Raw genomic sequence first — 19,888 nt, forward strand, 5'->3', positions numbered from 1 at the left:
TTTTCTTCTTTAGCTCCAGCATTTTGAGTTCCAGGGCGAGGAGGAGCAGCAATAAGGCGGTCGTTGGCATTCCGCTGGGGCTGGCTCACAACATATATATCCTTTCTTATTCATTTTCTCTCTTCAAATTACTCTTTCGCCCATTCATATTCACGCGCGCGGTGTGTGTGTGTGTATTCGTTGGAATTCCAATGTCGGAAAAAAAAAAATTCTCTTCATCGCGGGAATTTTAAACGCTCCCGAATTAAGTGGTTTGAAACCCCCCCTAAAAAAAATAATAATTTTTCTTTCTGTATGCAAAGTGGGTCACACGTCAAGCGTCGATCGATTTAAAATAAAAAAAAGGAAAAAAGTTGACCGGACGATCTATGATATAAAATGTCCTGAACGAAGGACATTTTATCCGCAATCGCGCGCCGTTGTATCGTCGTGTTGTCCGTATCGGAGACAAATGACTCTCGATGGTGAATCGTGAAGTTTGAAAAGTGCGGTCATCTCGTCGATTGTTTGACAGAACGGCGATGATGGGCCACCAGCCACCACCACCACTCGTCATATCCCCCTTTTTGTATTTGTGGGCAGCCAAAGGGATCTGAATTTGGTCCTCTGCTCGGTTGACGACGTGGACAAATGGCCAAGATGAATAGCAGTAGCTGTTGAATAGAATATGTATATGATATCTTCTTGCCTTATAGCTCACACACAAGTATTTGGGAGATATCAGCCTCGGCGCAGATCCGTCTTTGGGGACATTATTCAAAAGACTTGGGGGGGGGGGCAACTTTAAGGACGAAACTGGCCATCAGTCACCGAGAAAAATGGCTCCCAAACGACGAATGACAACTCGTCAACAACAACGCGCTAGGAGCTGCCGGACAGCCTGCAGAGAAGAGCTGGAGAGAAATCGTCGTTGATGAATGAACGGCCATAGATCGCAGAGTCTTCCCCCCCAGCTCTGTGGGTCAACGCGGACGAGGAATCCGCAGAGTGAACGATGATGGGGGGGACCCACCATCTTGCTCCTAGATCCTGTTGCGTCTCTATAAATAATACGACGATCCGAGAAGAAGGAGCATCTCGGGCGGCTGTAACAATTCGTCGAGAGCTTTTTAACAATTCAGAAAATGAAAAGAAGAAGAAAAAGAAGAACAAAAAGGTATAAGAAAAAGAAAAGAGGCCCATTAGGTTTCTATTATATCGTGACGACTGCTGGTCGACTCCTGGCGACCAAGTCCAACCCCGCGCGACTCTCAACCGGATCTGACTGATGGGATGATAATGGATCGATGTGTTTTCCTCCGCTTGAGCTGGAGATGGGAGGAGGCGCTTCTGTGCTTAATACTTAACTGCAGCTGAGAGATGCCTGTCCGGCTTCTAGATTTTTTCCCATTTTGTCCATTCATGGGGTAAAATATATAGGAGAGAAATGCTGGCGACGACGTCCAGCGCCCATCAAGAAGATAACAAATTGATGGTGGAGATTCTCGGGACCCGTCGACTGAATTTCAGGAATTGGAAAACGCTACACGCGTCCTGCCCGCTCGTCCTGGTTCTCTCACGTTGTAGCAAATACATATGACAGCCAGCCAGCAGCAGCAGGTTTCCCCCCCATCACCATCTATAGAGGTTGGGCTGTCGAGTGCGTAATTCCGGATGTTGTCATCTCCCCCAGCCTGTGATGGATAGCTGGCGAAATAACCAAACCCTTTTTTTTTTAATTATTATTATTATTTAATTTGTTTTTTTTCTTCCCTATTCCCATTGTATCTTTGGTGGTCTCGGCTGCCACACGACAACTTGATATTCAATGTCAAACAAAGTATCTTTTCTCCACTGGTTTTTATTTTATTTTATATTTTTTTTTGTCTTTCAAAGAAAAATGTTATACATTTCCAATTTAATGGAACGTTGAGGAATTCGAGCAACCGGCGGATAGAGGCTATCTTTTATGGAACTCTCTCGGCTGTAATATAAACTCGTCTTTTTTTTCTTCTTTCCAGCTATATAGAAGCATCCCTTTTTATTTGATATTATATTGTCTAGATAGTAGTAGGAGGAGGTTTGGAAAGACAACATTTTTATGGGCCTAATATCTTCGTCCTTTTTGAACCCGGTTGCTATTTATTCGTATGGCTACATTCTATAGCTGGTGGCAGTAACCGGAATATTTTTATATTTACACACGTCAATATCAAAAGAAACAAAAATAAGAAATTCGAATTTCTTTCTCGTAGGTTGAATTTTGTAACTTGAGGAAAAACCGAAATAACAGCTATAGCACACACACACACATACATACAAAGATGTATGGCTTGATCTGTTTGGACGTTGGAACCCCACTCTCCCATTTTATATAATATATATATGAATACACAAAATGTGTCATCCATCAGTCAGCCATCTCTTTACCTGATCGATGTGGACGAATCGTGATTTGTGTGTGTACACCTAGGTATGCTGTGTGTGTGTGTGTGTGAGCCCTTTTGTGTTTTTGTAATGTCCGCTTGCGGTTCTTCTCTGATGACAGGTGGAATGGAAGAACCTCCCAGTTCCGGGAGCGGACAAATTGTAGTGCGCCGTCATGACAGAAATTATGTCTCACTATAGGGATGAGAGAGAAAGAGATGACATCAATCCATTTTACCGAATGAAAATTGGGCATTCGCCTTTCTTTTTCAGACAGATTGGCAAAAGTTCTACCGTCCGGAATTTATTATCCGCCATTTTTTTAGAATTTAATTTTGATTGAAGATGAAATGTTAAAGAAGGAATTGAAATTCTACTATTTTTGTTGGTTTAAATGCGGGATATAATCAATTTGTTGAATTTCGATCGTGAAAAATGAGACATCTTGCGGTCGTTTTGAGCAGCTGGTTGTTGCTGCAGTGTTTGTTTGTTGTGAATTCGCATTGACGACGGATAGGGCAGCGTTTACATTGATTCGTCGATCAATTGGATTAAATATTGAATGGCAAACGAAACCATTTTTGGCAAAACTTCAAGTTCTTCGTATTCTCGGTACTACTTCGCTGTCATTACAAAGCGATGATACACGCATATTGCTTCTAGTCAAGTTTGGACTTTCCGTTCAGCGTCAGTGACAGTTCAGTATCAAAGTTGTAGTCATTACAACTGTATTTATTCATTCCAGCTGAGCATTATTAACAAAAAATCGACATTTTTATTCCTTCTTGACAAACGCTGCTCCCAAAATGAAAGTCACGTTGATTCTAGTCATCATAAGTTTGAGTCTGATCATCTGCAGCACAGGTGTCATTAGAGTCACAGTTTTCCTGTTGTATCATAATATTTACAATTCATTTATAAATTTCAGATGCAAAGGGTTTTGGATACAAACGAATGAAATCACCAGGTCGCAGCATGAAGGTGCCAAAATCCAGAAAAGGTCTGGGCATGGGCATGGGGATGGGCATGGGAGCAGGAATGGGAATGGGTTTAGGCATGGGCATGGGTGCCGCCCTTTTGATTCCTGTCGTCATCCCAATGAGACATGGCTACGGCAGACACAGAAACTCTTATCGATATGGTAACATTTTAAATTTAGTCCAAGTGTCGAAAAAATCTAGATATTAATATCTTTTGTCAGGTACTCAATGCTATACCTGTGAAGGCATGGACAATGATGTTTGTGTAGTAAGCCCGGCCACCATCTCAAGACGAGTCTCTTGCCCACACAACCAGTATTGCAGTGTTCTCAGGAGAGAAATTTCCTTTCAATCCAGTACATAGATTTAATTTCCTCTCTTTATCAAGTGCTAACAAGAGTTTTTGATCAGACGGTCCTGTAAGCCAACGACTTACCGAATCTTCTGCCAGTTCCAACATGAGCGCTGTGTCGAACGAGGCTGCAGTTTATGTTGCATTAAACACTACCAAGATGATCGGACAGCCAACAAGCGAAAGTGTGTACAATTCTTGATTTCCTTCCTCGTTATTTGTATTTATTCGAAAATGTCATTCAAAGATACCCGAGTGCTGATTTCGCGTGGATGTAAATCACCAGACGTTCTTCAAAGCCATTCGATGACGTCAACTAGGATGAATGGGGATTCCACCAAGACATATATTCAGTTTTGTCTAACGGATTTGTGTAACGTTGGTGATGGCCGTAAGTGGATTCTAAATTGCTTGTACCCTGGGCTTGTTCACAATCTAGTGACATCACCACTTTCTTCTTATAGGATTAAAATGTTACGATTGTGAAGGAACGGGGCCCAATCACGTGTGTATGGTAAATCCAGCCGAAGTGGCAGAAGTCGTAACGTGCGAACCTAACGAATATTGCAACATTTTGCGGATGACAACGATCAATATGTCTGTGTCCTCGAATAACACTGTTGGTAAGTTGATGATTCAAAATTAATTTCATTTGACATCTCAAATTATTAATGCATCGTTTTTTGGGGGTAATTCGCAGTCGAATCAACTACGGTGTCGATCTCAAGAGGCTGTAAAGCAGCCGGAGTTACAGATGATGATTACGACGCTGAAGAAGGAACTAGGTATATCGCACGCATATCACTAGTGATTCAATTATTTTATCGCTAATTTGTGGTATGTTTATTGGAAATTTAGTATACTGTCTCTGTCGTGTTCGTCGGATTTGTGCAACTACGTTGATGGTGCTGATTTGGCTGTAATTAGCTCGGCTGCTGGTGAGTCGAATAACACTTTGATTCAGGGCCATTTATTAATTCGCTGTTATTTTCAGGTTTGAATTTTGATCGATTTTGTTTAATCGTCACGTCGTCTTTACTCATTTTTTTACTTTGGAAATAACGCTACCTGCTTTAGTCATTCTGGACTTATTCTGCGATCTCAAAATTAAATTTCCCGCTCTAAAAATTGAACGTTTTCTCGATTAGACTAGCTACTAAGACCAAATTCTAATGCATCTTTCATCTAGTCACAAAAGCTACATATATTTTCTCTTTTGCGGCTACAAACATATAAGAACGGCCATTTAAACTTTTTCCCGCGTATATTAAATTTTCAATGTGAATGTTTCTCCGTTTTGCGTCGTGATTTCAAATCTTCGATGTTTAATATTATACATCAATACAAAATATCTGTTCAAATGGTTTTACCTTGACAAATTTGCCGATGCCTTTTCGTGCAAGTCTCAGTCAAATTTATTTGAAAGGAAAGATTTTATCTTGATTTTATCTGGATCAACGGACATCCGCCTGCGTTTGCGGTTCAATTTGTTGTTTAACGTGACATGGAGCTGCAAACGTTTATTCATATAAAGAATACGCAACCGCATTCAAAAGAAATACTAGCTAGTTTTCCTTTTTATTCACGCCATATTCGAACTATCAGTAAGTTGGTGTCTCAAGAATGCGAACGAATTTTTTGTTTCTGCTCTTTGTAATCGCGTCCATTATCGAATCTTCAGGTAAAAATTTTGTATTGTTAAAATTGGTGACAAGATTTAAGAAATTGTCGTTTTTCAGCTGCCCGAAAAGGTGGAGGACGTATTAGATTTCCTACTACACCTCGTTCCAGAAAAACAGGTAAATTCTCTATGATTAAAGTGACTACCATCTAAAATTGTTTGATAATCGTTTAGTACCGGTATTGAAGTGCTACTCGTGCGATGACGCCCATTTGTGTGCAATCAATCCGGTAGTTTATGCCAGGGAAATAATTTGTCCAAAAGGGGAACTATGCAGTGTACAACGCAAAGAATTGCCTGGTAAGAATATCAACCCATTAATTAATTTTCTCTGTAATCAAATTTGCTTTGGCTAGCCACTACTGATTTCAACAAATCCGGCGGAGTCAAATCTTCTAATACAAAAACGACGGAATTTATTTCCGCACCGAATAAGTATACGTCTACACATAGTTTGAATTCATAAGTATTTAAAAAAAGTTTCGATAACGATAGTATGTCGTTGGCACGAGTGTCCATTTGGCGAGGCTGCAAATCACCTGTTTCCGTAAACCATACTTCATCTTATTTGACGACACATTTCTGTGCAGATGATTTGTGCAATCAAGGCGACGGACGTAAGAAAACTTTGAATTCAATGTTAACATTTTATTTGAATTTTTTAAATTTTTCAGGTCTCAAATGTTACAAGTGTAATGGAACGGGTATTCACGACAAGTGCATGGTGAATCCATTAGCCGTAGCGAAACAAGTCATCTGTCAGGCGAATGAAGCTTGTTATGTGAAACGATTTACGATGGCAGATAATTCCACGTCACGGGATCTGGAGAACCAATGGGTTTCTAGAGGTTGTATCCAGTCTGGTGTCGTTAATGTAAGGAAATACAGGTAAGGCAATCATTTACTAAATACTAAATCTTGAAACCAGGTCCGGTTTATTTTAAATCTTAATTTATTCCATTTTTCTTCTTAGATCAAATCATTCCATCACAGCGATTTGTCGTATTGGCGATTATTGCAACAGGATGAACGCCTTAACCCTCGATTCTACTTCAGGTAGTGACATGTACACGTTAACTAGATTGGCCATCAGTCATCTGGCAATAATTCAATTTTCCTATTTTAGAGTTGCGCGTATCGCTAACAATTGTCGGCCTGGCCTTCCTGTTTACTCTTCTCTTTTGACACTTTTCGCAACAACGTCGGTCTGAAATCAGTTTATTGTTATTCGTAAGAATTTTTGTTTAAGGATGGGATTTCTGGCGCTGTTGATAATACCAATTTGGTTAACTTTCATCGTTGCGTCTATTATTCTTTCACGTTGCGTCATAATCAAATGCGCACTTGGTACGTTTCAAAACAATGGACTCTTCTCATAGGGATTGCAAGGTCAACTAGCTTACTATGCTTACCTTACTAGTACACCTTGACAATTTGAATATTTGGGTTAGTGTTTGAAGGTTATTCATTGTAGTTTTAAATTCCCCTTTCATTTTTCTCTATCAATGAATTATTATTCAAAATAGTTATGCCGGATTTTACTGTGTGTTTTCAAGTATTTCCCCGCGCTCCTTTCGTGGTCAATGGTATCCCGTATCCTGTGCTCAATTTGATTTAGTAGCCGCCTTTTTTTCAGGAAAGAAATCTTAAGATAGAAAGTTCCCCAAGCCCCAGCATTGCAACATAACGGGAATTTTACAACCAGGAGATCTTTTCCTTTTGCCGCATTCGCCAGCAATGCTCAAACGTCAAATGTTTTTACATCGTAAAATCCTTGGAGTAGCTTAAACGGCTATGCTGGAGGTGTTCGTGACGTTAATAGGAAAAAGGGTTTTTCCCAGGTTTTTTTCAATTGTAGCCTGGGGCAATGTTGACGCAGGGTCTAGCCGGGCAATATATGGCACTGGTACCAACTGTCAGACACGTATAAGTTTTAGAAAGCTTCATTCTTTAGCAGTGAGTGGTCTTGTGAAGATTTCTCTTGTTTTTGCTGGTGTGTATTTGGATTGAAACAGACGTGCAGACGTGAACTTTTTGACAAACATTTTACATTGTACTGTGACTTTGCGACTGCTGAATTCGAACACCGTATGTATATTTTTAGTTTTACTACTTGTAGCTGCTATACAACGTACTTATTTTTGTCTTTTCTATACTAGAGCTGTTGCTGTGATCGTGTTGTAGGCCGCCCTCAATTTTAAAACAGGAATCTAGGTCGAGTGATTCAACATTATTAAAAACATCATTTCAAAATGAAAACAATAGCTTTCAATGTTTTACTTGCAATCGGCGTGTTGGTGATGTACAGCTGCCATACGGGTGAGTCATACGTTTGAAACGTTGTACCAACAAAACGGCCAAGAGTTATTACACCTTTTTAAAAAAAAATCTCTCCAGATGCCAAAGGAATTAAAATTGGTGGCTTCAAGGCACCAAAACCAATTAAGGTTTCCGTACCAAGACCTAGTATACCAAAACCCAGTATACCGTTCATTGTCCCCGTGCCTATTATTCTTCCCGTTGGTGGCTTTGGCAGAAACTACTATGTCAACAAAAACAGCAGTAAGTTTATTTGCACATTTTTATTTGTGTCAGGACTTCACCTAATTTTTTTCTTTATTAATCAAGGACTGCAGTGCTATTCATGCGAAGGTGCGGACAACGAACTTTGTGCAATCAGTCCAGCTACGAGTTCAAAAAAAGTGACTTGTGCAGAGAAAAACATGTTCTGCAGCGTCGTCAGGAAAGAAGTGCAAATAGGTATAACATTTTAGTGGTTTCAACTTTCGTGATACTCTACTAAATAGCATTGGATTTTTTGGCAATAATTAGATTCAACCGCAGGAAGTTCTAATGTTACCAAGTCCGTCGATAAAACGAACGAAACGGATATTGTAATTGCGAGCACGCAAAATTCTTCCTTGACGTCATCGTCCACCACTGATCCGCTTTCTTTCAGCACATCCACTGAATTTATTATTTCATCCTCTACTGAGAATCCCATGACAACGGATGCGTCGCCTTTGTCCATCGATAGCAGCACTCCTGCATCATTAACGAGAGTGACTAGAGAAATCACTACACGTGTCGTCATTCAACGCGGTTGCAAATCGCTCGATTTCATCGAAGGAATTTCTCTGGCGTCAATCAGCAGGAAGAGTGGCGCAAACGAATCGGAATATGTTTATGCTCAACTTTGCACAAAGGATTTGTGCAATTCCGGCGATGGACGTAAGTGTAGAATTTATTCTGACGACTAATCGTTGTGTGATCGACATTTACATTTAATTTCTTCTACAGGATTGAGGTGCTATGAATGCAAGGGAACGGGTCAAAAGGACGACTGCATGGTGAACCCATCAAAAGTGGCTAAAGTGTTGATGTGCCAACCGAAGGAATCTTGCTACGTGGAAAGAAAGACCGTCAGGACTCATAATTCAACATCTAACTCGACAGGTACTGAATTTTAAACCGATAAATTAATTATAAGTAAGCCTATTAAATTGTGTATTCGTATTTCATCTACACAGAGACCAAAATAATGGTGACGAGGGGCTGTAGAGCGGCTTCGTCGTCTGACGACCAAAACGTGATTTCAAGGTATTTACGCTTTATTTACTTGTTTTTTTTTTACTGTCTAAAACTGATGTTTTCATCAACAGAACAAACGGCACACTGGGGATGTCCTGCCGATTGACTGATTTTTGTAATTCATTTGACGCCAACAGACTGGTACAACGTTCCAACTCCGCTTCAGGTATGACCTTTATTTATATAACTATAATTGCGATTTCCCGTGTTTCAATTTGCTTTTGTTTCTTTAGGAAATTATGCGACATTTTCATCCTTGGTTCTAACACTCGTTGTTAGTCATCTTCTCCTTCAAAAATAAATATTTCCCCCTCAAGCTCTCTAGAAGCGAACAGAGTAAAGAAATTGATTGCGATAAGTCAACAGTTTCTAATTAAGATTTTGGATTGCCTTAGCAATATTTACCGTTTCATATTTGTATTTATAAAAAAAAGCGATTTTACGTGATAATGCTCATGAGTTCCAGAATTCTAGCGATTTTAGTTACACATGAAACATGCTGATATCCGTCCCAATTTTTCGTGTTGGACGAGAGTACGAAACAAACAAAATATTATTTCTTCTACCGAGGCAGACAATTACACTCAAATACGTCCAAATTGTTCTGTAAATTAATTTAATTTTTACTAATGATTGGTGAATAACGAGTAACGACTGCTCAGTGCTCAAACAAGTTTGTAACGAAAACTTCAAAAAATTATTGTTTATACGTTGTACTCGATTTGTAATGTATATGTATTTATATTCTTTTCACTATTATTAAATTAACCGCTCTTCAAAGAAAAACCAATTCCGTTTATATTAGTAAAGGTAGCAATAACTGATGATAGGTGTCGCTGACTAGATGTAAACAGAGTGATAGCCATGGGATAGATCGCACGATTTCGAACAAAATCAATCTGAAATTAGGCTTTCTGAAATGGATTTCACTGAAAGCTATCCAGATTCGTCTTCATCAGTAGCTCTAGCTGCACGTACAGGTGATTTAGTAACACTGAAACGACTTGTTGGCCAAGGAAAATCCATTGAATCACAAGATAATCGTGGATGGAGACCTATTCACGAAGCTGCCTGTTGGGGTCATGTCGAATGTCTCAAATTTCTTGTGACTCATAGTAATACAGTCCAGTGAATTAATATGTTTTAAAACTGTAGCTAATATAGGGTTCTGGTAGGTAACACTCACATAAATGCCTACACCTTTGAGGGCCAAACTGCCCTGTGGATTGCTGCAGATAACAATTCTCTTGAGGCAGCTGAAATACTGTTAGAAGCAGGTGGTCTTGTCAACCTTCCAAATAATGAAGATGTTTCACCTCTTCATCGTGGTTAGAATTCTTTAAAACCCTTATTTCCTTATTTACTTGAATGTTAATAATTTATATACTTTCAGCTGCATCTAAAGGATTCAAAGAAATGACTAACCTTTTGATTACAAATGGAGCCAATGTAAATCTCACAGACTATGGAGATTACACCCCACTTCATGAAGCTGCCATACAGGTAAAATATGTTCAAATGAATTTCTATTGTTCACCTTTTAAAGTCTCCATTATAGGGACATTTCTCAGTTGTTGAAGTACTGCTTGATAATGAAGCTGACAAAACTGTACAAGATTCTCATGGAAGAACTCCTCTATTTTGTGGTGCCCAAAGTCACAGCTGTCAAGTGGTGAAACTCCTTTTACAAAATACTCCACCATCATTAATTAATTTGAGGTAAAAATAGTTTTTTTAAAATGAGAAAACACTTCATCCAATTTTTTAAATGGTGTAATATTTCAAAGGGCACATGATGGTGCCACAACTATCATGCTAGCAGCCCAGTCAGGCTGTTTGGAATGTGTTAAACAACTTGCTGACCATGGTGCAAACCCAAATTTGAAAGCCAATGATGGTGTAATGGCAGTCCATTTGGCTGTCATTGGAAATCACAACATGTGAGTTATTTTAATTAATCAAAAAACAAAAAAATAAGAATCTTTTTAAAATCTTTTAGGGTACTGAGATATCTGCTTGGGATAACAGATTACACCTTGATTGAACAATCGTGTGCTTTTAATCAGCATGGTCACACTCACCGCACATTGTCGGGGTTGAGTTGGAGTTCTAGAGACATTGAATCGGTTAACATTTTTGTTCTGGCTGTCACCTACGGGCGGTATGGATTCTTTCTAATGCTTTATATTTTTAGTTTTCTATTTATTCTTGATTTTTTCGAAAAGCAGATGGGACCTTATTGAAGTTCTGATGGAAGAAGGACTAAAACCGGATTTTTTCTCATTTCCAATGAATTTCAACAACGTCGGTGGAAATGAGCTTCGTGGCCTGGGTTACAAATGGCTTACTCCACTAAGTTTCGTGCTTTCGTATTCGCCATTTGATGACGTATCTCTTGAAACCGTAAAGCTTCTTGTCAGAAAAGGTTATTATTCAAGATTAGGTAGATTTTAGTTTTCTAATTATTTGGGGTTTTTGTTTTTTATGATTGAAGGTTCCTCTAATGCGAACGCTATTCAAACTGGGTTTGTGCCGCCATTGTTCGCGCTATTAGCTTTAGCTAATTGGGAAGAATTTCCAGAAAAAGTTCTTGATGCACTACATTTCCTCGTTCAAGATTGCAATGTTCTTCGAGTGACGTAACGATTACATTTACTGAGCAATTTGAAATAAAGATAATTTTTTTTTGTTAATGTTAATTTTAGGCCAGAGGAATTATCGAAAGTGATGCGGCTTGCACTGCGAATTAATCCCTGTGCGTTTCAACAAATACTACACCTCGGATATGTTGTAGACTACGACGTCCTTATGAAAGAAACATGTCGTATTGTCGTAGATACCGAAGTGGTTCACCCTTTTCACGCTAAAGCTTTTGCTGCATTAAATGAGGCTGGATTTTCTGTAGCAGGAAATGTAAAAACTCTCAAACAGCTGTGCCGCAAAGCGATCCATTCCGGGTTGAAATTCCGTCGAACCTCATTTCCTATTCCAGAATTAAATTTGCCTCTTCCTAATTCCCTTGTTAATTATCTTTGTTTTAAGGAAGTGAATTTCTAAACAAAAATAAATGTTTTAAAACTGTATCCGTTTGGGTTACTATCTGGCAACTCTGTCCACTTCGCGCCAAAACCTATCCTCCTAAAAGATACTTTTGTCTGAGGAGAGACAAGGGACTTACAGTATCGTCACTCTCGTGTTGCAAATTGCTTTCCAATCATTCTTTAAGCAGCTCAGACCTTTTAGTGTTCCGATTAAAAGTAAAACTTCCAGGAAAACAATCACAAACGGCTACGTATTCTCAAGGACGACAATCATGAATACTCCAAGCCCAGAATTTAGACGAACTCATCTCAGTCGACTTACAACACCCAAAAGTGTAGCATGCAGGAAGATTATGAATTCACCTGCTTTCTTGGTTAACAGACCGACCGATATCAGTGAATTGTCTATGTCTCCTCTTCAGCTATTAGATTCACCAGTTCAAGCAGCCATGATGACACCTATCACATCTTCTGGAGAGTCACCTTGCAGACAGTCACCTCGTTGTATGAAACAGACATCTACTCCATCGCAAGGAATTATGCAAGATACACCAAGCAATAGTAACAAAGCTTTTATTATTGCAAGCAATGCTTATGCAGGTATTAAAGCCAAGAGACGTTTAATTGAAGATGAGGTTGATGCAAGCCCAAATACCAAAAGTGGGAAATCAGAAAAAGAGCCTTCAGTTCCAGCCAATGCTGCAAAAAGACAGAAAACATCACCAAAAACATCGTTTATTACAATGTCGAAGTCAGCAAGAACCAAGAAAAAAAATGCTGGACAGATTAACTCAGGAGTTTCCCATAGAATCCGTTGGCCAGAGAAGAGAGTTAAACCAAGCTTGTCCATTTCCTTTAGTGATTTGAAAAAACCCAAAGCTGAAGGCATCACCAGAAACCCTCTTGATCCTTTGAACAGAACTTTACCATCTAGTGAAGAATTGTGTATTGCATCTAATGTCCAGAACACTCCAATCGCTGAAAGAATTGAGGAGTTAAAGCTGTCTGTACCAGTAAAACCCCTCTTGGCTCAACAAGTTTCATCGCCTAAATCTGTTGGCCCAACTTCACGTTTGGCTAAAGAGAAGAAACAAATCGTCATATCTCCTAAAGTTATCACTCGAAACTGGAATCAGCGTTATCGTAAAGAGACACGAGAAAGAAAATTTTTTAAATCACGGGGTACTGAAGAAGAGACTTCTTGTCGTGTAGTAACCGTTTCCGTCAACGACAACTTAAAGTAATTTCAGTAAATGTTTTTTCATCAATTATTCATGCTAACCTTTCACAATTTTAGATTGCAAATTCATGATAAACCAGTTACTCCGATTCGCAAATCACCGCGGAAATCACCTTGCAAGTCTCAGTTTATTAAGATAACCACTGAAGTTACTGCAGTAGAAGATAAAATTAACACGCTGAACCAAGATTGGGATGATGACACTGCAGAATCAATGGATATTTCCTCTAATATCCAGGATATATTGAATGGATTGTCTGAAGATGAATCAAATGAGAAAGATATGGAGACACCAGAACCACAGGTGGACGAAAAAGAAAATGCTGTATCAAACAAACTCTTCCCACTATTTTGCAAGAATACAGCCAATTCTTCGCAGCCAGCGTGAGTTTTAAAAGAAATATTTTGGCACAAATCATGTATTTATAATCATTTTGTATTATTTCAGAACTGAAAATCGTTTCGTCAAAAAAGTGAACCCCAAGTCACAGTGGATGCGTGCACTAAACGACGGCGAGAATCAGATGATACTAGATGCCGGTCAGAAGAAATATGGCGCTGTTCAATGTTCGGAATGTCTTATGGTGTATCACGTAAAAGATCCCGAGGACGAGTTGATTCACGCCAAAATGCACGATATAGTCAATGACACACTCAAATTCTCTGTAAGGATATGGATTTCTAAATTTTATCGTCATAGATTTCTATATTCTTTTTTCTCTTAGGGCTGGAAAAAGGAAAGAGTAGTTCGTCGTTTTAATTCGGAGGGTTACGTAATAGCTGTCCATCACGGTGACGCAGCTCATTCTTGGAAGAAGATTGAGAGCGTTCTTTCTAAAGTCGTGGATAATGAACTTGGCTTTTCTGAGATTGGAATTCGCAACCCTGAAGCTACCAAAGTATTTAATTTGGTTGTGTTAATATTTGTAAATATTTCGTTTAATTGATGGAATTCATTTAGGTATACTTATACATTGCCGAGAAAAAAATTGTTGGTGTTCTCGTCGCCCATAGTTTATCTCAGGGATATCGTATGATACCGAGTAGTACAACTTCATCCGGGAAATGCTGCTCATCGGATCCTGTTCCATCGCTTTGTGGTGTCAGTCGCATTTGGACACTTCCAACTTTTCGTCGTCGTAAAACAGCTTCTCGACTACTGGACGCCATGAGGACAGAATTCATTTACGGTAAAATTATATCCATTGATGAGCTTGCCTTTTCAGACCCTACTGAAAATGGATTGGCGTTTGCTAAAAATTATACCAAGCGGCAAGACTTTCTTGTTTATAACATGTAATACTCGACTGGCGCTTTGGTTTTACTATAATTTCCAAATTTTTTCAGCGATTTTCACACAGTCCAAATTTTTGTGTAATTTTCTAGCGTCTGTTTTTACTTCCGCGTTTACATTCGTACTGTCATCGCATATCCCGGCTTTTACTCTGTGTCTGAATTCCAAGCAATGTGACTAGTAGTATTTTTAAAAGGTGTGATTCGTACGAACAAAATAAAATAATTTTAATTAATGAGGATTCACTGAAATTCCCTCTTGCTGTGTTGGGCCCATGTCATCGCAATTTGTCAGTTTGCCTGTATAATTAAATTTGAAACTTAATCAGCACACTGGATCCTCGATATATTATTTAGACTCTAATAAAGCTGTTTACAACGTGCAGTATAGAGTAGTTCAGATACGTTTTCAAGAAAACATCACGCGTTCTTGTTCGGTCGTTAATTTAGTCTCAAAGAATAACCATAATAGAAAGTTTTAAAAAAATTGTCGGAGGATCAGCAATAAGCAAGAACAAGCATTGTGCCCCCCCCCCCATCCGCTGTAGTATTCTCTCGTTTTCAATTGTCAACTTGAAAAAACAGGGCATCCACCATTCCACCTTTGTCATCGGCATTAAGTCAAGCAAATGTGTTGTTAGATTCGACCCATCTACATTTCTGCAGGGGCCCTGAAGCCTTTAATGCCTTAAAAATGCGACATTCAAGTCCTATTTTACACAGGCCCGGTCAAATTTTACCTACGTGACGATAAAAGTCAAAACCCAAATCCCAAACAACTTCCTGTTTCTTGATTTTTTATTTTTCTTTCTGCATAAAAAGTCTACAAAAAGATAGTTTACCGAAACCGGAGCATCAATGAAGCTAAGAAGGTGTGCTAAAGAAGTGGCTTGATTTATGAATCGTAGACATTATATATCCTTTTAGGGATTAAGGAGCATTTATTAAGGTTGGTAGAATTCGTAAGCAGTAAGAGTAACAGTAAGCACTTTATTTCCAAACCGATTTTTAACACTTTTAAAAAAGGAGTTCTTATGTCTTTGGAGTTCTACTGTCGCATACAAAGAAATTTTTCTTTTACATTAGGTTTTTTAAATATTATAAAAAATACCCGACAAAAGAACTCCAGCACGACAGTAGAATTCCACTACGCGACAATAGAACTTCAATAAATTCTTTAATAAATTCTTTAATAAATTCTTTAATTATTTTCATGATCAAGAATAGAACTACATTGAATTTTAAATATTTTAAATGTCCGACAATAGAACTCCAACAATTTTAAAACTGTTTTCATGTCCGACAGTAGAACTCCATTGAATTTTAAATGTCTCAAATGTCCGACAAGGCGACAATCTATCCATCCATCCTTGATTCCTTTCCGTACAGTCAAACGTGGTAATCGTGGAGGAATCTTTTGGCTCCGTCAGTAGGTGGCTAAAATCAAGTTATCCCCTTGCCGCCAGATGACGCGAGTGTATTTGACAGAGGACGATATTTTCGTCATTTTGTTCCGAAACGCTCAAGTGAAAAGGTATTCCAGATTCGTTACGGAATTGCGGTGTGTCGATCTACATTTTCAGCATTGAAATTGAATGGTAAATTCTAGTTTGGATTTCTCAAATGTAATTAATCCTAGACGTTGCTGTGTGAATTTACAGACAATCTGGCATATAATTTCCACTCGGCCAAATAATCGATCACGTGGACTGAAATCTGAAACTACTTTCCATTTTGCCGAAATGTTGTCCGTTGTTAGCTGTACCTGTTCGGATTTACGTCTCATCTCACGCAGAAATACTACAGAGGTAGTAGAGTAATTTTGTTTATCAATCTTTCTGCAACAATGCTATAGATTTTATTAGTTTGTGTTCAGGTTGGAGATCCTGTTACTTACCTGTAGCAGATTGTGAGAACTCGACAAATTCTGAGCTCCATGGCTGGCATTTTGGCCACAGTGGTTTTGTTGCAGCCAGCTGGTGAAAGGTGTGATCGAGTCAACTTGAGCTGCAGCTGCTGCATGCAGTTTATCAAGCTGGTGTTATCCTGAAGTGTCATTGCAGGAAGACTTTTTGAAATGGTAAGTTGATTGAATTTATTGGTTGTTACTTGGGAAGTCTTGCGTCTTTTTTTTAAATTCAACTGACAAGTAAACTCTGATCTGATGTAGAAAATAAGTGGTACTATTTCTTGCTTCCAAATAAAAGTTTCCGTGAAAGATATCAGATAGCGATCAGCTTCCTTTGAGTTGACAACTTTCTTCTGATCAAATTAGAACAAAAATTTCCACTCTGTATTGCAAACTTTTTCTAATACTTAAGAATTAAATGTACAGAATTCTCTTTTCCTGGGATTTAATCTTCATTTAAAATTTCATTTGCTGGAAAAATGTCTTGATGTCATTTGTTTTACACGATTTCTTTTGCATCTTAAGTTTGATCATGGAAAATAATATTCCTTTTTCCCCATAGGACTTGGTGATACTTAAACTATGCCTGTGCTGTTCGATGTGCAGTGGTTTTGCAGCCTGTTTCCAGTTGAGAGATGTGATTATGCAGCTGATACAGGATTGAAGAAAAAAACTGAAGTAGCCGGGCTAGTGTTCTCCTGAAATTGCTGTGCCATAGGAGTTGCAGATAGTGTTTGGTTCCTCATAGAAGTTTATTTAAAGAGTCTGGAGATGATCAGCCACTTCAGATTATAACTTATGTAAAACTTCAAAGTTGTAATAAATATGCAAGACAAATGCTAAACATGATTTTATTATAAGTTATAAGTCACAGCAAACAAAAATCTTTAAAAGGAATGGCTTTATTGTCCCACCTCCACACACAATTCCACCACATTTTACAATCACATACATATACACATACATACACTTAAGTTAAACCGTTGGCTGCCACGCCATACAACTCGTAGGTTGCTCTCTACTTTCTACGCGCCATGTCTGAAGGATCCATGACCAAGGTGGGACTTGCCATTGCTGACAAGTCCGGGCTGACACGGTGACAGGAGAAGATGGAATGCACAACCTCTAGAATCCATCACCGCATCGACAAGGGGGGAACTATGGTGCATTGCCTAACGGGGCCTTTCGGCGAATCTAGGGCTGGTGCGACTCTCCGACCCAGCGGCATGAAAACCACGAGCCCAAACAGCGTGGCCCGTGCTAAGGAGCTAGGGGAGAACAAAGGCGTGGCAGCCAACGGGTTAACTTAACACAAACACAAATAATACCAACAACAAATGATGATCTGCGCTGATATTTTGGAGATAACGGAGATGTTTTGCTGTCCATCTTCTCGACGTCTCCTCTGCATTACCTGAATAAAGACAAAACAATTCTTATTAAGTGAAATGCCAATAAAAGTTACATAATACAGATAGAAACAGTCAGGTTTCAGTAGTCAGGTTTTTTGGCTCAAAGATTTCAAAGATACAATATTTTAAACTTAAAATCAAGCTTGTAATATTGAGAACTGTAAACAGAATAAAGCTCACTTGCTAGATTTTTAATCATTTTCCGGAAGTATACCGGAAGTAAGCAACAGCGCCTTAACCATTGAGCTATCATCAAATTAAACCACATATTCGTGATCTCCATGAAATTTGGGGTCGATTATGTGTGATTTAAACGAAATCCAAAATTTGGCCAAAATCGTGAACAATAGTTCAGGAAAATTCTCAAAACCGGAAGTACGAGAACGTAAAAAAAACAACATGAACTTTACCACAAATTTGACGAGGATCACGAATTTGTGGTTCTTTGGTTCGTCAAATGAAGATTTACTGAACTAATGACTGAAATAAGAAAACCGGAAGTAGAAAAAAAAAACACATTATTAAAAATCTAACAAGTGAGCTTTCTTGGGGGAATAGTTATCGGCAGTTTTCACTAAAAAATTTCTACACAACAGCTGCCGATAAATGTTGAAAGAGATTTTAAAGTAACTGAAACTGACTGTTTTAACAGCTGACAATTATCGAAAAGCCATCTAGCATTAGAAAAAAAACGTCTAAGTAACAATACGTTTGCGCGCAAGTAGGGCCTGATTTCGGAATTATTACAGACACAAGTGAGTATTCTATTAGAATAGATAATCTACGAAAATAAGTAAATTGTCTGGTACCTGGGCATAATCCCGTGGTGAGTGACTGCAGGTGTGTAGCAGCGGCACGGAAGCGACCACTGAAGTGTTCAAACTCGTCAGTGAAGTAAGAAAAGTTGGATTTTTGTGTACGAAGCGATGAAGCAGAAGCTGGATGAGCTTACGTCGGGAAGATAAGGATGGAGCAGAACGTTGGTCATGGAAAAAAGCCAGCGTTGGCTCAAGAATATCCGTGCCATGACCACACGATTCCACAAAGAAACTGCGTGCTCTGTAAGAAAATATCTATATCTAAATAAGAAACCAAATAAATGTTAAAATTTCTATTAGGATGACAACTTCTCTAAATTGAATGTAAACACAACTACCATTTATGATAGCATGATCACAATATGAACCTCTTTTTTGGTTGTTGACAAACAGGGAGATTCAAGGGTGGCAGACAACGGGTTAGCAAACAAGGAATCTTGTTGACTGCATAGTCCTTGTAATTTTTGAACAAAGAAAGTTCAGTCATGATAAGTGAACTTACACATGATAATCCATTGATCAGTTATCCAAGGCTCTCTAGAAAATGGAATGAGAGAATGGTCCATTCTGGGGTTGGTGATCTAGCAAGTCCAATAGATACAGCCAATAATTAAGATGAATTCTAATAAACATGAGAAGAATATGAAGAATATATATGTTTCAGCATGGAATAAAGCTAGTGTTGGTAGTTACCAGTATCATTTCGACGGCACATTCAGTAGACTAGAATGAGTTTGAACAAAATAGTTGACGGTCGGCTGCACGACACGACTTTCACGTTTCCTCAGACTGTAAGTTTGATGAAAACATTATGGTTATCCAACATGCACACGGAATAGAACACATCACCGACAAGCTAAAGATAAAATTACTCGATATTACCTATGAATTCATTTGTAATTTTCGAAGACAAGATAGCTTAGCTTTTGACAGCAAACCGCCATAGGCACATTACCATGGAGTATTAGTATGGTGGGATAACTTATGGTTGGAATCGGCTATCTCGGCTGAAGCCAGTGGTCGCACCTGATCAGCGCAGCCTGGTGGACAATTGGGTGAACTATGAGCTATAAACGGTCTGAAAATTTTCTAAGTCCGATTGCACATTGCTTGTGTATTTATAAAGCTATAAAATCGTAAAAAAAGAGTCAAAAACAGCAATTAA

The 19,888-nt window shown here is 38.7% G+C and overlaps 5 protein-coding genes and 2 long non-coding RNA genes across 11 annotated transcripts; 6 read left to right on the forward strand and 1 right to left on the reverse strand.

The window, feature by feature from the left end:
- Positions 1 to 2,876: 2,876 nt before the first annotated feature.
- Positions 2,877 to 5,099, forward strand: LOC124349833. Of its 2 annotated transcripts, XM_046800722.1 has the most exons (10): positions 2,877 to 3,018; positions 3,152 to 3,270; positions 3,335 to 3,547; positions 3,608 to 3,742; positions 3,798 to 3,923; positions 3,986 to 4,129; positions 4,203 to 4,361; positions 4,439 to 4,523; positions 4,597 to 4,676; positions 4,733 to 5,099. In XM_046800722.1, the coding sequence occupies exons 2-10, from the start codon at positions 3,213 to 3,215 to the stop codon at positions 4,798 to 4,800; spliced, it is 1,068 nt and encodes a 355-aa protein (XP_046656678.1). In that variant the 5' UTR covers positions 2,877 to 3,018; positions 3,152 to 3,212; the 3' UTR covers positions 4,801 to 5,099. The 2 variants fall into 2 exon arrangements, with proteins under 2 accessions (XP_046656678.1, XP_046656677.1); XM_046800721.1 differs by having other exon boundaries at positions 2,877 to 3,270.
- Positions 5,100 to 5,276: 177 nt separating this feature from the next.
- Positions 5,277 to 6,713, forward strand: LOC124349927. 2 transcript variants are annotated; one of them, XM_046800868.1, is made up of 8 exons: positions 5,277 to 5,419; positions 5,478 to 5,537; positions 5,594 to 5,719; positions 5,776 to 5,854; positions 5,900 to 6,036; positions 6,094 to 6,307; positions 6,393 to 6,475; positions 6,546 to 6,713. In XM_046800868.1, the coding sequence occupies exons 1-8, from the start codon at positions 5,362 to 5,364 to the stop codon at positions 6,602 to 6,604; spliced, it is 816 nt and encodes a 271-aa protein (XP_046656824.1). In that variant the 5' UTR covers positions 5,277 to 5,361; the 3' UTR covers positions 6,605 to 6,713. The 2 variants fall into 2 exon arrangements, with proteins under 2 accessions (XP_046656824.1, XP_046656825.1); XM_046800869.1 differs by having other exon boundaries at positions 5,285 to 5,419; positions 5,915 to 6,036.
- A 585-nt stretch (positions 6,714 to 7,298) lies between these two features.
- On the forward strand, positions 7,299 to 9,609 carry LOC124349794. The gene is made up of 9 exons (XM_046800640.1): positions 7,299 to 7,507; positions 7,579 to 7,738; positions 7,817 to 7,981; positions 8,048 to 8,179; positions 8,252 to 8,650; positions 8,720 to 8,875; positions 8,950 to 9,019; positions 9,082 to 9,176; positions 9,244 to 9,609. Exons 2-9 carry the CDS (start codon positions 7,672 to 7,674, stop codon positions 9,309 to 9,311), a joined length of 1,152 nt encoding a protein of 383 aa, XP_046656596.1. The 5' UTR covers positions 7,299 to 7,507; positions 7,579 to 7,671; the 3' UTR covers positions 9,312 to 9,609.
- A 230-nt stretch (positions 9,610 to 9,839) lies between these two features.
- On the forward strand, positions 9,840 to 12,093 carry LOC124349611 (ankyrin repeat and SOCS box protein 3-like). 3 transcript variants are annotated; one of them, XM_046800362.1, is made up of 9 exons: positions 9,840 to 9,990; positions 10,186 to 10,338; positions 10,404 to 10,513; positions 10,569 to 10,729; positions 10,798 to 10,950; positions 11,010 to 11,171; positions 11,239 to 11,435; positions 11,505 to 11,649; positions 11,716 to 12,093. In XM_046800362.1, exons 1-9 carry the CDS (start codon positions 9,930 to 9,932, stop codon positions 12,065 to 12,067), a joined length of 1,494 nt encoding a protein of 497 aa, XP_046656318.1. In that variant the 5' UTR covers positions 9,840 to 9,929; the 3' UTR covers positions 12,068 to 12,093. The 3 variants fall into 3 exon arrangements, with proteins under 3 accessions (XP_046656318.1, XP_046656317.1, XP_046656319.1); XM_046800361.1 differs by having other exon boundaries at positions 9,841 to 10,125; XM_046800363.1 differs by having other exon boundaries at positions 9,841 to 10,125; positions 11,505 to 11,644; positions 11,716 to 11,898.
- An 80-nt stretch (positions 12,094 to 12,173) lies between these two features.
- LOC124349518 (N-acetyltransferase ESCO2-like) lies at positions 12,174 to 14,820 on the forward strand. The gene is made up of 5 exons (XM_046800194.1): positions 12,174 to 13,291; positions 13,349 to 13,675; positions 13,740 to 13,956; positions 14,017 to 14,190; positions 14,253 to 14,820. The coding sequence occupies exons 1-5, from the start codon at positions 12,324 to 12,326 to the stop codon at positions 14,589 to 14,591; spliced, it is 2,025 nt and encodes a 674-aa protein (XP_046656150.1). The 5' UTR covers positions 12,174 to 12,323; the 3' UTR covers positions 14,592 to 14,820.
- Positions 14,821 to 16,082: 1,262 nt separating this feature from the next.
- Positions 16,083 to 17,328, forward strand: LOC124350292. Its single transcript, XR_006920679.1, has 4 exons — positions 16,083 to 16,182; positions 16,246 to 16,392; positions 16,450 to 16,664; positions 17,056 to 17,328. It is a non-coding gene; the product is annotated as an uncharacterized LOC124350292 (long non-coding RNA).
- A 247-nt stretch (positions 17,329 to 17,575) lies between these two features.
- On the reverse strand, positions 17,576 to 19,675 carry LOC124350261. The gene is made up of 5 exons (XR_006920607.1): positions 19,606 to 19,675; positions 19,417 to 19,512; positions 19,226 to 19,345; positions 18,715 to 18,984; positions 17,576 to 17,907 (listed from the first exon to the last, which is right to left on the reverse strand). It is a non-coding gene; the product is annotated as an uncharacterized LOC124350261 (long non-coding RNA).
- Between the last annotated feature and the right edge of the window lie 213 nt (positions 19,676 to 19,888).

The sequence above is a fragment of the Daphnia pulicaria genome, chromosome 7 (genome assembly GCF_021234035.1).
Source record: "Daphnia pulicaria isolate SC F1-1A chromosome 7, SC_F0-13Bv2, whole genome shotgun sequence".
NCBI lineage: Eukaryota > Metazoa > Arthropoda > Branchiopoda > Diplostraca > Daphniidae > Daphnia > Daphnia pulicaria.

Coding starts and splice junctions, on each gene's coding strand:
- LOC124349833 (XM_046800721.1), top strand. CDS start 3,213: ATGAAAGTCACGTTGATTCTAGTCATCATAAGTTTGAGTCTGATCATC. Junction 3,271..3,334: donor TCTGATCATCTGCAGCACAG/GTGTCATTAGAG, acceptor TATAAATTTCAG/ATGCAAAGGGTTTTGGATAC. Junction 3,924..3,985: donor CGGACAGCCAACAAGCGAAA/GTGTGTACAATT, acceptor TGTCATTCAAAG/ATACCCGAGTGCTGATTTCG.
- LOC124349927 (XM_046800868.1), top strand. CDS start 5,362: ATGCGAACGAATTTTTTGTTTCTGCTCTTTGTAATCGCGTCCATTATC. Junction 5,420..5,477: donor GTCCATTATCGAATCTTCAG/GTAAAAATTTTG, acceptor GTCGTTTTTCAG/CTGCCCGAAAAGGTGGAGGA. Junction 6,037..6,093: donor GTGCAATCAAGGCGACGGAC/GTAAGAAAACTT, acceptor TAAATTTTTCAG/GTCTCAAATGTTACAAGTGT.
- LOC124349794 (XM_046800640.1), top strand. CDS start 7,672: ATGAAAACAATAGCTTTCAATGTTTTACTTGCAATCGGCGTGTTGGTG. Junction 7,739..7,816: donor GATGTACAGCTGCCATACGG/GTGAGTCATACG, acceptor AAATCTCTCCAG/ATGCCAAAGGAATTAAAATT. Junction 9,020..9,081: donor GACCAAAACGTGATTTCAAG/GTATTTACGCTT, acceptor TTTCATCAACAG/AACAAACGGCACACTGGGGA.
- LOC124349611 (XM_046800361.1), top strand. CDS start 9,930: ATGGATTTCACTGAAAGCTATCCAGATTCGTCTTCATCAGTAGCTCTA. Junction 10,951..11,009: donor GTCATTGGAAATCACAACAT/GTGAGTTATTTT, acceptor AAAATCTTTTAG/GGTACTGAGATATCTGCTTG. Junction 11,650..11,715: donor TGCAATGTTCTTCGAGTGAC/GTAACGATTACA, acceptor TGTTAATTTTAG/GCCAGAGGAATTATCGAAAG.
- LOC124349518 (XM_046800194.1), top strand. CDS start 12,324: ATGAATACTCCAAGCCCAGAATTTAGACGAACTCATCTCAGTCGACTT. Junction 13,957..14,016: donor ATGACACACTCAAATTCTCT/GTAAGGATATGG, acceptor TTTTTCTCTTAG/GGCTGGAAAAAGGAAAGAGT. Junction 14,191..14,252: donor GCAACCCTGAAGCTACCAAA/GTATTTAATTTG, acceptor GAATTCATTTAG/GTATACTTATACATTGCCGA.